At 50.3% G+C, this 15,030-nt stretch overlaps 1 protein-coding gene across 7 annotated transcripts in view; it reads right to left on the bottom strand.

The window, feature by feature from the left end:
• Nucleotides 1–14,547, bottom strand: part of PPCDC (phosphopantothenoylcysteine decarboxylase) — a 33,753-nt gene extending 19,206 nt beyond the window's left edge. For 2 of the 7 annotated variants that reach the window (XM_055555605.1, XM_055555608.1), the window contains exons 1-2: nt 14,441–14,547; nt 9,414–9,619 (exon numbers count right to left, since the gene is read on the bottom strand). In XM_055555605.1, the coding sequence (XP_055411580.1) occupies nt 9,414–9,596 (183 nt within the window). In that variant the 5' untranslated portion in view covers nt 9,597–9,619; nt 14,441–14,547. Of the gene's footprint in view, nt 1–9,413; nt 9,620–14,322 lie in introns of all 7 variants that reach the window. The other 5 variants (XM_055555610.1, XM_055555611.1, XM_055555606.1 and 2 more) reach the window with 4 other exon arrangements.
• Nucleotides 14,548–15,030: the final 483 nt, after the last annotated feature.

Consider the following 15,030-nt stretch of genomic DNA (forward strand, 5'->3'; position numbering starts at 1 on the left):
TCCCTGTCAGCTCTACCCTTCACTTCCCTCTACATGCCCCTCACCGTCTCCCCGGGCTCCTGGCGGAGTTCCACCCAGGGGTCCAGGTAGGCCTCCCACCCTGGTCCACTGCTGCTACTTGAGATTTTTCCTTTAAGCTCATCCCTAGTCTCTCTGGCTACCCTCCCAAGTTACACAGTCATTGTTAGGGAGCTTCTTGGGGTCAGTGTCTTTATATAGAGTTATGTGAAGAGTATGTGATGAGCCATCATTCCCAATGGCCCTCCCTTGACCCCTATAAAGCAGCCACCTCTCCTTGGCAGTGACCCTGGACCCAGTGCTGTCTGGCAGGCCCAGGCTAGTTTTTCTGGTTTTAGAGGGATGTCACTTGATATGATTCTTCAGTCCCATGGGCTTGTTCTTTCCTTTTCATTCAGTCTGTAAAAAGGTTCTGGGAGCCAAGAGCTAGGCCCTAGGTTTCCATACACTTTTTTTTTCCTTCACAAAAAAGGCATGTCATGTTACCTTCCGAGATTCTAAATAACTTGGACTATTCATTCATTCACCCTGACCTTTCCCTCAGCAAATGCTAAGGAGCCTTGGCAGAGCAGAAACTCCCGAGGACAGGAACCCTCCGTGGCCTCCTCTTACACCCTTCTGGGTCCTGGGAGGAGCAGGGCTGGACATTAAAACAGTCTCTCACACACTTCAGAGTTCCTGAAAGGCAGCTCTGTACTTGGCCCCCTGGTGACAAACCTGCCAAGAGTTTCTGTCTTAATATTTTTAACCTGAGCCCCTGTGCGATGTGACCAAGGCGTGGCCAGGCCCTATAGTATAAGCTGCCTACATTTTGCTTAGCATTTATGGAGATTCCTTCCGGAAACTAACTGGAAAGTCTGGCGTTCTTTCTCTGTTGAAAACACATCAGCAGTCCCATCTGGGGCTCCTGGGGAGTCAGGGAGGGGAAATGGGAAACAGAATTTGGGGCAATTCCTCCACTTCTACTGTTAGGCCCCTGGCCTGGCCCAGGCTCCTTCTGGAGCAGGTATCAAAGGAACCTGTGGAAAAGCATTTTCACAGCCACAAGATGAGATCAATCCCATGGCTTGAATGTCCACCTCCACTCTCATCTCTGGCCTCTTCTCACTACAACCATGAGCTAGAAGCACCCTTCCTCAAGTATAACAATCAAAAATGACATTGTCCAGGGTTCCCTGGGAGGCAAAACTGCCCCAATGGAGAACCACCACTCTACAGAAATCAGCTAACAAAACTCTCTGCAGCAAAGAAAACATGTCACATCTGTGCTGTCCAGTATGGCGGCCTCTAGCCACACATGGCTACTGAACACATGAGGTGTGGTTGATATGACAAGGGAACTGAACTTCTGGTTTTATTTCATTTTAATAATTTAAATTTGAATACAGCTAGTGGCTACTGTATTATATGGCACAGCTCTGGTATATACAAGTAAAGAAGAGCCCCAGCTGGAACCCCTAGCTGAGTGGTTAGAAAAGAGCAGGGGTTCCTACAGGGCATGTGACTGTAGCTCCGCAGGAGACTGGCAAGGACTCTACAGAGGAAGCACCAGCCACGACCTGACCTGGCACAAGGCGAGGAGTCCAGAGCTCTGGTGGCTTGGTCCTCTGGCTGTCACACAGCAGAAGACCATGACACTGGGCCTCCCAGTGTTGACACTGGCAGTGCCTGGGGCCTAGGGGCCAGCCAAGCAGCTGGCATGATGCTGAGCATGGGGGTGGAGGGTATACTGTAGACAAAAGGGCTCTGGGTGCAGTCAGCACATGGGGCTGGGGGGAAGCTATGGAGGAGGAAGCCTCATTAACAAATCCCCGAGGGAGTTCTGGTTGGCTGAGTGGGTGTTCCAGTGGTTCACAATGATATCTCTCCACTTGACAGACATTTACTGAGCCCACTACACACATGGCAGCCAGAGCTGGTAGGGGCTTAGGTGTCTAACAAGTGGGTGGGTGATATATGACCCCTGACTACAAAGCAAGACGGACCAGGCAGGAGTTCACACCTGCCTGGGGATTCTCATCCTCACAGCTGTGGTTAGGTGGAGTAGAGAATGCCCATAATCTGAGCTCCTCAAGTCCGCTTGCTGATGGTTGTCAAGCAACCTGGTCTTGAGCCCCAGTTCTCCCAGCCCACTGGCTGGGGGATCTCAGGCAAATGCTTTCTCTCTGGCCTGGTTTCCCTCCTGAGCCATGAGCCATCTGGACTACAGGGCCTCCAAGAGCCCCTCCAGCTCACTATACCATCCTAACCCTCTTGTGACCCCTTGCCCTTTCCCACCAGACTCTGCCATTCTCTCCTCTGCCTCCAAACTGGCCTCTGGGGGAGCTGCTATTCTCGGCACACGGCCCTTCCTGCCATTCAAGACCAGGCTGCCAGTCTCTCTGTGCATGCGTGCTAAGTCACTTCACTCGTGTCGCACTCTTTGCAACGCTGTGGACTGCAGCCCGCCAGGTTCCTCTGTCCGTGGGATTCTCCAGGCAAGAATACTGGAGTGGGTTGCGGTGCCTTCCTCCAGGGGATCTTCCCGACCCAGGGATCAAACCCGTGTATCTTAGGTCTCCTGTACGGGCAGGCAGGTTACCACTAATGCCACCTGGAAACCACTCAACCCCTCTGTGCACTTCCCTGACTAAAGAAATTGCTCAAGAATGAAGCTAGAGCAGCCAGCTGCAGAGACTCTCCCTCGGGACACTGTTCTGGAGTATCAGAGAAGGACCCTGGTGCAGGAGCCCAGGGCTGGCTGCCTCTTTGGCCTGTAGAACTCACTCCCCGGGGGAGCAGGCCAGGGAAGGACGGGGCCAGCCAAGCCAGTGGAAGCCCAAATAAATGCCTCAAAGTGCTATAGCTGAACCAGTTTCCACAGCAGGACCACAAAGCAGGCAGGTGGTCCCTACCTGGAAAGAAAGGAAAACCTCAAACCAGGCCATGTTTCTTCTGCTCTCCTTTCCATGATGAGATTTAAAAAAAAAAAAAAAAGCATAAAATCACAAAAAACATTCCGTGATATCCCCAGCAAAAGCTCCACTGACTTTAAAAAATAAAATAAGTACACACAGAGGTTAGAAAATCAAAACACAACAGAAAGACGTAAAATCCAAGTCTCCCGTCCTGCCCCCATCTCACCACAAGGGTAACCACCTCCAGAGGGAAAATCGCAAGCAGTTAACCTAGACATGTGAACACACAAAAGGAATATTATATGCCAGCAGTGGGCAACATTTTTCTATAAAGGGCCAGACACTATTTTAGGCTTTGTCACAACCACTGTACTCTGTAGTAGCAAGATTGTAGCATTTAGTTGTCGGTGTTGGTCTAAGTTGTGTCTGACTCTTTGTGACCCCATGGACTGTAGCACACCAGGCTTCTCTGTACTCCACTATCTCCCAGGGTTTGCTCAAATTCATGCTCATTGAATCGGTGATCCTATCTAACCATCTCATCCTCTGCTGCCCCCTTCTCCGTTGGCCTTCAGTCTTTCCCAGCATCAGGGTCTTTTGCAAATGAGTAGATTCTTTACATCAGGTGGCCAAAGTATCAAAGCTTCTTCGGCTTCAGCATCAGTCCTCCTAATGCATATTCAGGACTGATTTCCTTTAGGATTGACTGGTTTGATCTCCTTGCAGTCCAAGGGACTCTCAAGAGTCTCCTCCAGCATCACAATTTGAAAGCATCAAGCCTTCATGGTCCAACTCTCAAATCCATACATGACTACTGGAAAAACCATAGCTCTGATTATATGGACGTTTGTCGGCAAAAATGATGTCTCTGCTTTTTAATATGCTGTCTAGGTTTGTCAGAGTGAACAAGCGTCTTAATTTCATGGCTGCAGTCACCATCTGCAGTGATACTGGAGCCCAAGAAAATAAAATCTGTCACTGCTTCCATTTTTTTCCCCCTTCTATTTGCCATGAAGTGATGGCCATAGGCAATACTTAAATGAATGGGTATGGATGTGTCCCAATAAAATGTTACGGACACTGAAATCAAATTTTATATAATTTTATGTGTCACAAAATATTTTTGATTTTTTTCAACCATTTAAAAAGGTAAATAGTTTTTATTTGTATGGTTTACAGGCCATACAAAAACAGACCACAAGACTGCAGCCAGCAGGCCACACTTTGTTAACCTCAGCACCTTGCTCGTTTCACCCGTATCCTGAGGACTGCCCCACAGCAGCACGAGATCCACCCAGGCTCCTGAACAGCTGCCCTGGATTCCATCAAGAGGTTGAACCATAACTGGCTCACAGTTCTACTGCTGGATATTTGGTTTGTTTCCGTTTTGTTTTAAAATTATAAACGGTGCTAAAATGAACATGCGTACACATTTAGTGAGCTTCCGTAACCCTACAGAGTTCAATCCTATGGGTGAATCAAGGCCTGTGACCATTTTTGGTTTCTCCAGATATTGCCCAAACAGTCCTCCAGAAAACCAGAAAAGATTTCATTCTGCGCATATGCAAGCCCTCTTCCCTCACTTCTTAACAGACCTGAACGTCCTGACAGGCATTCTGGAAACTTAAGGTTCTCTAAGCCAAAGGTCTGCCAACTTCCTGGGTGGGAGATTTTCTCCACTTTCAGAAATGCTCTTCTGGCTTTCAGCCCTGCTGACACCTGCCCAGCAAAAGCAGACAGAGGTGTCTGTCTTCTCCATAGTGAGGAGGGTGCCAACCAAAGGGCACAAACTGACTGAGCTGACTGCTCAATTACAGGACAATTACAGAATGCAAACAGCCACAGCCCCTACATCCCAGGACCTTCTCTCAGGCTGCCTTTGGGTCCTAGGCCTTTCTGTCCTCACGTCTAGAATCTCCTAGCCCTGACGCCAGGAGAGACCTTAGAAATGAATCAGTTGATTATCCAGCCCCCACTTTACTGCAGGGATAAGAAAACTGAGGCCATTAAAAAAGATCTGACCTGCCCAGAGTCAGCGTGAGAAATCCTCTATGCACAGCAGCCTCTCTCGAGGGAGGGCTGGCCACCCCCCACATCCAGCTCCTCCCACCTCTCAGACAGGCTCCAAGGCTTCTCTGCAGGTGGCCACTCTGGATGACGGCTGGTGTGTGAGGCAGCAATCCAAATTCCTTCCTACCCCTCACTCCCTCAGTCTCCCTGGTCTGGCTCCAGGTCAGTGGTCCTCCTGGGAAGTCTGAACACACTGATGAATCAGCAGTTGTGAGCCAGGTCTGTAGAATCACCCAGCTCCTTGCCGCCCACAGCCCAGCTGCTTTTGCGAGCTGTTTGCTGGTCAAAATCTAGGGATCCCCAGGGAGCTCAGGAAAGCATGTGAACGTATGACTTAGGCAAAGAGTTGAGGAGGACTGCCCCAAGGCACAAAGACTACTCCTGGGGGGTGACTCAGAAGGGGGGCACTGGGGAGATCAGTACCATCAGGGAGTAGGGGGCAGGGTCGGGGGGAAGGAGGGCCAACACAAGGCAAGCAGGGATCCCCCGTGGGTTACCCACTGGGCCACTCTAGATGTCTACCCAGAGGAAGGGAGGGCCATGGGCCCCCCCACATCAGCAGATAGACGATGGCTCCACGGCGCCTCTCACGTGGGCTGTCTCAGCAACCCCAACACCCCACACAAGTGGCTGCCCTAAAGGACACGACGACCAGGGAAGAGGACAGGGTGAAGGACAGGAAACAAACACCGTTAAGTGCTTCCGGGTGCCAGGAGCTGTGCCTAGGCGTTGGCGCAAGACTCCAAGTTCCTTCAGCTCTGCCCCCCTCCCCCAGCCTTGACGGCAGCCCGAGGGGATGGGTGACAGTCCTCATCTTTATTTTAAAATGACAAAGGCAGGCCCCCAGAGGCTAACTCCTGGAGTCCTCCCTGCGAGATCACTGCCCTTCTGGAGTTGTTCAGCTTCAACTCCAGCCAGAGAGGGGTCGCCAAGTCCCGTTCCAGAGGTGGCCTGCGGGCAACAGAGGCTAGACTAAAAGGCCAGGGGCGGCTGGAAAGCCTCCCTGCTCCAGGCAACCCTCTCCTCACACCCGGATAAATGCTGGCTGAGTGGGATGGCAGGAAGCCGTAGAGCTGCCATTTCCCTCTGCTCTGAGGCTGCCCATCTGTTTCCTGGGATAGGACTCCCTGCCCCCACCCGGCCCCAGGCCGGAAATTCACTTGCTCTGGGGCTATGGGAAAAGGGAACTGCATGGCTCCCTCCCTCCCCAGAGGGCAGCGGCAGAGGCTGCCTCCCGCCCTCAAGGTTCTCAGGGTTCTCGCTGGCCAGCTCCTACTGAGGGTTCTGGGCACACAAGGAGGGGGCAGGCCAAAGTGGTTCCTGCCCCACCAGCACCACTGCCCGGCCTCAGAGCAGCCACAACACCCTCCCCTCTTCTGGCCTGACTGGCATCCCTGGCTGCCTGGAGGGTGAGGTAAGGGGGTGACTTTCTGGGTATAAGCTTGTGGAAAGTTTAAAAAAAAAAAAAAGTTTCCCGCCCCTGCCTGTGAGTCACGACATGGTCATCTGCAAGTGAGCACTGCCCCCTGCTGGACGCTTCGGGTACACCCACCTGTGTCACCCTGACTTAGGTGCTGAACAGACATAAGCAAGGAAAAAGCACACCCTGCGCCCTAGCAGTTTCAGTTCAGTTCAGTTCAGTCGCTCAGTCGTGTCCGACTCTTTGCGACCCCATGAATCGCAGCAGGCCAGGCCTCCCTGTCTATCACCATCTCCTGGAGCTCACTTAGACTCACATTCATCGAGTCAATGATGCCATCCAGCCATCTCATCCTCTGTTGTCCCCTTCTCCTCCTGCCCCCAATCCCTCCCAGCATCAGAGTCTTTTCCAATGAGTCAACTCTTTGCATGAGGTGGCCAAAGTACTGGAGTTTCAGCTTTAGCATCATTCCTTCCAAAGAAACCCCAGGGCTGATCTCCTTGCAGTCCAAGGGACTCTCAAGAGTCTTCTCCAACACCACAGTTCAAAAGCATCAATTCTTTGGCGCTCAGCCTTCTTCACAGTCCAACTCTCACATCCATACATGGCCACAGGAAAAACCATAGCCTTGACTAGACGAACCTTTGTTGGCAAAGTAATGTTTCTGCTTTTCAATATGCTATCTAGGTTGGTCATAACTTTCCTTCCAAGGAGTAAGAGTCTTATAATTTCATGGCTGCAATCACCATCTGCAGTGATTTTGGAGCCCAGAAAAATAAAGTCTGACACTGTTTCCACTGCTTCCCCATCTATTTCCCATGAAGTGATGGGACCGGATGCCATGATCTTCGTTTTCTGAATGTTGAGCTTTAAGCCAACTTTTTCATTCTCCTCTTTCACTTTCATCAAGAGGCTTTTTAGTTCCTCTTCACTTTCTGCCATAAGGGTCATGTCATCTGCATATCTGAGGTTATTGATATTTCTCCCGGCAATCTTGATTCCAGCTTGTGCTTCTTCCAGCCCAGCGTTTCTCATGATGTACTCTGCATAGAAGTTAAATAAGCAGGGTGACAATATACAGCCTTGACGTATTCCTTTTCCTATTTGGAGCCAGTCTGTTGTTCCATGTCCAGTTCTAACTGTTGCTTCCTGACCTACATATAGATTTCTCAAGAGGCAGGTCAGGTGGTCTGGTATTCCCATCTCTTTCAGAATTTTCCACAGTTTATTGTGATCCACACAGTCAAAGGCTTTGGCATAGTCAATAAAGCAGAAATAGATGTTTTTCTGGAACTCTCTTGCTTTTTCGATGATCCAGCGATGTTGGCAATTTGATCTCTGGTTCCTCTGCCTTTTCTAAAACTAGCTTGAACATCTGGAAGTTCATGGTTCATGTATTGCTGAAGCCTGGCTTGGAGAATTTTGAGCATTACTTTACTAGCGTGTGAGATGAGTGCAATTGTGCGGTAGTTTGAGCATTCTTTGGCATTGCCTTTCTTTGGGATTGGAATGAAAACTGCCCTTTTCCAGTCCTGTGGCCACTGCTGAGTTTTCCAAATTTGCTGGCATATTGACTGCAGCACTTTCACAGCATCATCTTTCAGGATGTGAAAGAGCTCAACTGGAATTCCATCACCTCCACTAGCTTTGTTCAATACCCCACAAAACAAGCGTCACAAATGGTGTCAAAGGTCATGTGTGGTCCCCCAGCTTGGTCAAGATTCTCTTCTTAACCAAACATTAGTCGGCCTCTTTTGAGCCACTTTGCAACTAGGCCTGTCCCCAGGCTTCATCCTCCGGAGCACGATTCCTGCTGCTACACTGGTTTACTAGCCGGAATCTCACGCCCTCGCTATGTGATCAGTCTGGATATCTCAGCAGCTCCTCATTCCCCAGCACTCCCTAGATGATGTCTGATCACCTGGGCTGCCTTCAGAGAGAATCAGCCAGGACAGTATGCTAAAATCTCCCTTAGCCTGATGTTTCTTCTTAATTTTACAGACATACACACACACCACTCTTGGCTACTAAGTTTCACTTTTCCTTGCTGTATTCATAATTAAACCCAATTCTATACTGAGGTCTAGTTTCCCTTATCACAATAGTTTTCCTGAATAAAATCCCACTTCTGGTCTTTCTTGAATACATCAAGTGAACAAAACCACATGGGCTGAGGAGGCTAGGAAGGCTTTTATGTGAAGTGCTTGTGAAGAAACTGAAAGGGCAAGGGAGAGTGGGGAGGGCAGCACAGCCTGGAAGGGGCTGGCCCAAAGGAAAGGCCATCAGGGGCTGCTAGAAGGAGACCGACCAACAAAGGACCTAGGATATATTAAGACGTGGGGTCATCACCTGTTGGCTTTCACATTTTTTAAATCCTTCAACTTTTCCCACAAAAGAATCTGCCTTAGAACCCCATACATGAAACTGATCAACGATGAGGTGACCTGACCAAAGGCAAGGGGCTAAGCCCACTACCTCTGGCACGCTGTGGTGGTCTCCGGGCATCTCTGGGCACCTGAAGGAGCAGAGTTTGAAACCAGAGCTGCAGGCAACAGGGAGTCGCTAAGGTTCCAGTGCATTTGGACTGACAGGACAGCCACGGTGTCCAACAAGGAAGGAGGACAGAGCAGAAATGTCCAGGATGGAGTGAAAGCAGAGGCAGGGAGCCCATGGCCACCAGGGGGCGCTGAGAACTTGCCACACCTCCAGCCAGCCCTTTTCCACACCAGGACCTCAGGGAACCGAAGGTCAGTGTTTGGGAAGCCAAATCCTCCATTCACCAGTGCTCCTTTCCCAGTCTCCACTCACTCTGTGTCTATCTAATCTAGTTCCTGGTTATACTGTCCCACTCATCTCTGGCTGCTGCATCCCCCACATATCAATGCACACAGAGGACTTCCACAAACACCATGATGAAGAAAAGGAAAACCCCATGTACTGCACAAAAATGGGCTGGCCCCAGCGCACCAGCTCTCTAATGTCAGAGGCTGTCTAGTAAGGATACTCACATCAGGAATGTCCAAAAGCTTTGACACCAGAAGAGGCAACTTCAGGGCTGCAACACTCCCAGTGACTCCCACGAGAACACGGAGCGTTCTTCTCAAGGGTGCAGCAGCTGAACTTGTGGCCCTTGGTTCCATCTGGGGTCCAGTGGCTTCAAGTCCTGGGAGCCTGCCAGAATTGGGCTCCATAAAGCTCTGTCAAGATTTAGGATCTAAAAGCAGAACAAGTCACCTGCTTCATTCATACATTCAACCAAAATGTATTGAGCACCCTGTGTTAGATGCCAGGCCAGATGCTGGGGTTCCCCAGGGGTCAGTAATCCCAGATTCTGGGAGCAGTTTGATGAGGCCAGACGCCCCTACCCCACATCAGTCAGTCACACTGTAATATGTCAGTGCCAAGTGGTCAGAAACCAAAAAGAAAAAAGTAACATTCAGGTTGAGTCCTGCAGTATGAGGAAGTTTTTCAAAGAAGAAAATAACTTCACAAGAAGAGCAATCTTGCAAAAGTGAAGAGGCCTGAAGGAGGGTGGGAGGTCTGGGGAACAGAGAGTAGCTTAGCAGTGAGGCAAAAGTGTGATGAGGGGGCAGTGGGGTGGGCAGGAGGTCAGGCTGCAAAATCAGGTCCAGGACTAAGCGTCAAGGGCAGTGAGGGCCAGGGTGGGGTTTCATTTTAGAAAGACGGTGCCAGTGCTGGTAAGGAGTCTGGAGGGCACCTTGGTGGTGAAGAGACTAGAGGGGGCAGATGAAGAAGGAGTCACTGCCATGGGCTGGGCTAACTGAAGACTGGCAGGGCAGGTTCCAGGGGTGCCTATGGGGTGGACCCCTAGGCAACAAAGGGGTTTGGGTGCTCCAGGGAGGGATTTGCCTCTCTGTCCCTCTCCCTGTGGATTAGGCACCACCCTACAATTCCACGGCCAAGAGACAAGCATAAAAAGGATAAAGGCCACTCCATGAGACTAGCTGCTTGGTCTCTTCCTCTGGTCCCCAGATGTTGTTAGAAGTGATTGTTTATGATAATATGGCTGATGGATGCATCGAATCCTACACTCTGGCAAGCTGCACCAGCAAAACATACTCATTCCATCAGCAACAATCATCAAGGGTGATCACACCAGGCAAAAGAATTTTGGAAGACACAGTTGCTGCCTTCAGGGAATCTGTGCATGGACTGAGAAGACAGAAGTCACACCTGAAATCATTTGAGATGGGTCCTTCTGTGGGATGGACCTTTTCAGTGATCACCGATTCCATTTGGACATCAGTTTCCTTGCCTTTCCATCGCCACTTTCCCATGGCCACCACCACCAGCAAGCTCCCTGAATGTCTGACCTGCTTTAAACACTAACCACTAGGCAGGTATCAGGCCTGTGGTAGGTCCTAAACATCTGCTGAATGGATAATCACCTGTACCCTCTGAAGCAGAGATGGGCAGAGAACAGAGGCCTGGCCTGTGAATCAGGAGCCCTGGGCCCTGTCCATGTGCTCTTGACCCACTGTGTAACCTTGGCTCAGGGTCATTCCTTCCCTGCACGTCTCTTCGTTGAATAACGCAAAGACAGGACCAGGTGATCTCTGAAGCTCCTCCCATCAGCAACCTTCTGAGTCAATGCATGAAAGACAAGAGGTAGGTGACTCTCTGTACAAGGGTATCCTGGGACACGTACTCTAAAAGGGTAGAATCAACAAGGGGAAGGGACCCCAAGGCAGACCCCGAGCAAGAAGTCCAGTGAGTCACTCAATGGCTACTTATCTGACTGCAACCCATAAGGGCACCCTCTTTACTCCACAGGTAAAGAGTGCTCCCTAGGGGCTCCCTTGCCCATTTTTTACCTTTAAGACTCAGACACATACCCATATGAGTTGAGGACCATGTTTGGGTCGATTATACCACTCTTATCTAGAAGGGTCTCCCAGGGGCCTGGACCCTTCTCAACAGAGGTTAAGCACAGGCCAGTTTCCTAGAACAAGACATCACCCCAAAGTTCCATTTGCCAGCAATCTCAATCTCTGCTCTATACCAGGGCCTCAAGCAGGACCATGTTTGCCCACAGCAGAACTGAGTCTACTCTAAGGCCCGGAGAGCCGTGTTGGCAGCTGACAAGGCTAGAGGGCCTATCAGCCAGCTTCTTCCCAGAACTAATCTGTGTGGTGATCAGCATCCAGGAGGAGGCACATTCTCAACTCTCCAGAAACACCCACTTGACAAATCCCAAACCTTGACCCTTGACCCTAGCACACAACTAGGGCTAGGAAAAGAGAGATTCCTGCAAAATCAGAAACTGAATTTAAAATCTCCTCCTGGTGGCTCAACAGTAAAGAATCTGCCTGCAATGCAGAAGACTGCCTGCAAAGCAGGAGATGCAGGATCGATCCCTGGGTCAGGAAGGCCACCTGGAGAAGGAAAATGGACAAAATCTCATGGACAGAGGAGTTTGGCAGGCTACAGTCCATGGGACTGCAAGAGTCGGACATGACTTAGCGACTAAACCACCACCACCACCACCACATCAAACTGATATCATTCCTAAGGAATAGGTTACTGAAAGCAATCAGTTAAATCTGGGGCAGGAATTCATGCTGGTGACTTCAACTGCTTCCCCACAGCAGGTGGTACAGCCCAAGATTTCCTATTAATACTTAGCCTGCTGAGCAATCTTTGTTAAGGACCAAACCCTAAATATCTTTCTAGAAAAGAAGGGGGAGGAGCGATATATACTTGAGGATTAGAGAGTAGATAATTTAACCAACATCTGAAAGCAAGGTCAAATCAGCTCAAACTGCCAGTCCCGTGGAGGGCAACAGTTGGCAGGAGTTCTTTATGTTTACACTCAAAGGTAGCTGTAGACAGCACCTCATCTTCCTGAGCTCTGCTGGACTCACAGAACTCTTGAGCAGCAGAAAGAGCTGGTAAGCAGAAAGGCCAAAGGGCTGAAAGCTGTGATTACTGAGCCTCAAGCTCCCAGGGTGCCAGCCATGCAGGTAGCAACATGCATGCAGCCACAGCCAGAAAAATGACAAGCTTCTCTGTCCTTCGAGAAAGACAAGGCCAGACAGAGTAAAGAGCCTCAACTTGTGGCAGCCTTGTGGTGTGTACGTCTCCTTTTCTGATGAGTTTAATTAGGGCAGAGTTAAGTAAAAGTTTCCGGAATGCTTGCCAATCACAATATGGGCAAGTGTGGAGCCAGGGCAGAACCAGGGCTTTAAAAAAATCCAGATTGCGGTTTCAGGCCAGCCCAGCCACAAACAGGAGCTGGGGCCCAGAAAAAAGAACCGAATTTGGGTGAGTGGGCAGGGAACCCAGGACTCTCTGGCCTGACGTCAAAGTTCCTCACCCCTGGCCCCAAGATTACGCTCTTCCCTTATCTCCCACCAGTCAATACAACTCTGCCCAAGTAACACGCACAGCTCCCGAGAGTGGCACCCTTCCCCCAAACCCAGTCATTAAAAGCAGAGGCATAGCCACTGCTGCTGCTGCTAAGTCGCTTCAGTCGTGTCCGACTCTGTGCGACCCCACAGACGGCCTCCTACCGGGCCCCTCTGTCCCTGGGATTCTCCAGGCAAGAACACTGGAGTGGGTTGCCACTTCCTTCTCCAATGCATGAAAGTGAAAAGTGAAAGTGAAGTCGCTCAGTCATGTCCAACTCTTGGCAACCCCACGGACGGCAGCCTACCAGCTCCTCCGTCCATGGGATTTTCCAGGCAAGAGTACTGGAGTGGGGTGCCATTGCCTTCTGGAGCACTTTAAATCCTTCCTTCAAGGAAAGGCAAGGAACTCTTCAGGGAGAACTCAAGGTCTTGACATTCTGCTAAGACTGCTCTTCTCTCAAACCAGAAGCAGGCAGGCTTGACTCTGCAGCTCCTGGCATCCTTCCTCAAGGCCACAAGTTGGGGACACATTACATTCAGGCTTCCCAGGTGGTACTAGTGGTAAAGAACCCACCTGCCAATGCAGGAGATGTGAGAGATGCAAGTTCAATCCCTGGGTGGGGAAGATCCCCTGGAGGAGGGCATGGCAACCCACTCCAGTACTCTTGCCTGGAGAATCCCATGGACAGAGTCCAACAGGACTGAAGCGGCTTAGCACTCACACATTAATATTACATTCACACGTGGGGGCAACTAACAAGGGAGTGACTGGGAACTGCTACCTCTCAGCCACCAGGAGAGATGAGGACAACTTCTGCTCCAAGGTACCCATCACTTCCCCAACTTGGGAATCTCTCCTGCCTATTACCTGGCACTGGCCTCCAATACTTCAAAGTGCAGCACTGAAGTTTTTCTCTGACATAATTTGGCCTCACTTTCACTTTTTAATGTCATTCAGCACTTTTAGGTGGAGCCAGGGGATAACTGCAATATCCCAGGGCTTTCCTTTTCCTATTGTATCAACTTGTAAAATGGTTTGTACTTTGGGCCATCCCCTTTCCTTTTTGAAAGTAGGCTCGAGGTTTTTGTTTGTTTGTTTCTTTAAGGCAAGAGGTAAATGTGGGTAACCGATAGGGCTACCTTTTAAACTAGATTAAAGGGCCCTAGGCAACTGCAGAAGAGCATAAAGCAGGGATGGGAGAGTACATACAGAAATGCACCACTTCATAGTATACCTACGGCTGATTCATGCTGCTGTTTGGCAAACCAACACAATATCGTAAAGAAATTATTCGTCAATTAAAAATAAATTAATTAAAAAAAAATAAATGCCCCACTTCAGGATGGAGCTGGGAACAGGTCCATAGCGCTCCGGACCCATAGACTCCACAGCCCCTACACACACACTGCTACACACACACACACACACACAGAGAACCGGAGCTCAGGAACGGACACACACACACACACAGCTGCAGACCCGCAGCGGCGAACAAAGATTCTTGGGCACCAACAGGAGAGGGAGGACACGCATGGACACACGCACCCACATACACGGCAACTGAGGTCACACAAAGAGGTCAAAGTCGCCAACGAAGCTTCCCCAGCCTCCAGCTTGCCCCACCACGGGAAGCCAGCCTCCTCGGTACCCCCAGCCTCCTCACCCGCGCCAGGCGCGTCTCGGAGCAGCCCCAAATATCGCGGTATCCCGGTCGCCCCTCCCGCTGATTCTGACTGGCACGCAACTTTACGGCTGTCGGAGGCTGCCTCCGCGACCGCGTAGCCTTCTGGGAGTTGTAGTCAACTTCTCAGCCTTCCAGGAACGTAGAGCACTTGGGGAATCCCGCCGAGAACACCGGTTCCCAAGTTATTGGTATTTCCTGTTTTCATCTGGGCCTGCCTGTTGTCTGACCTCTTCATCACCCCAACCCCACCCACACTGCTTATCACTGCAGTACTTAATACTTTTACTCAGCCTATCTTCTATGTTTTTTAATTTTTTTAATTAAATATTTTTTTGGCTGTGCCAGGTCTTAGATGCTGCATGCGGAATCTTTGAGTTGCAGCATGGGGTATCTTTAACTGCAGCATGTGAACTCAGGTCTTCCTCAGGAAACTCAGAACTCCTAACAGGCAGAAGGACTCTGTAGCAATTCCAAGGCTGCCTCAGAGAAAGAACTACACAGAAGTGGGTGACTTTTGACCTCTGGGAATGACAGGCAACAGGCCCACTGGGCCCACCCTACTTCCATGC

Source organism: Bubalus kerabau, chromosome 19, assembly GCF_029407905.1.
Source record: "Bubalus kerabau isolate K-KA32 ecotype Philippines breed swamp buffalo chromosome 19, PCC_UOA_SB_1v2, whole genome shotgun sequence".
NCBI lineage: Eukaryota > Metazoa > Chordata > Mammalia > Artiodactyla > Bovidae > Bubalus > Bubalus kerabau.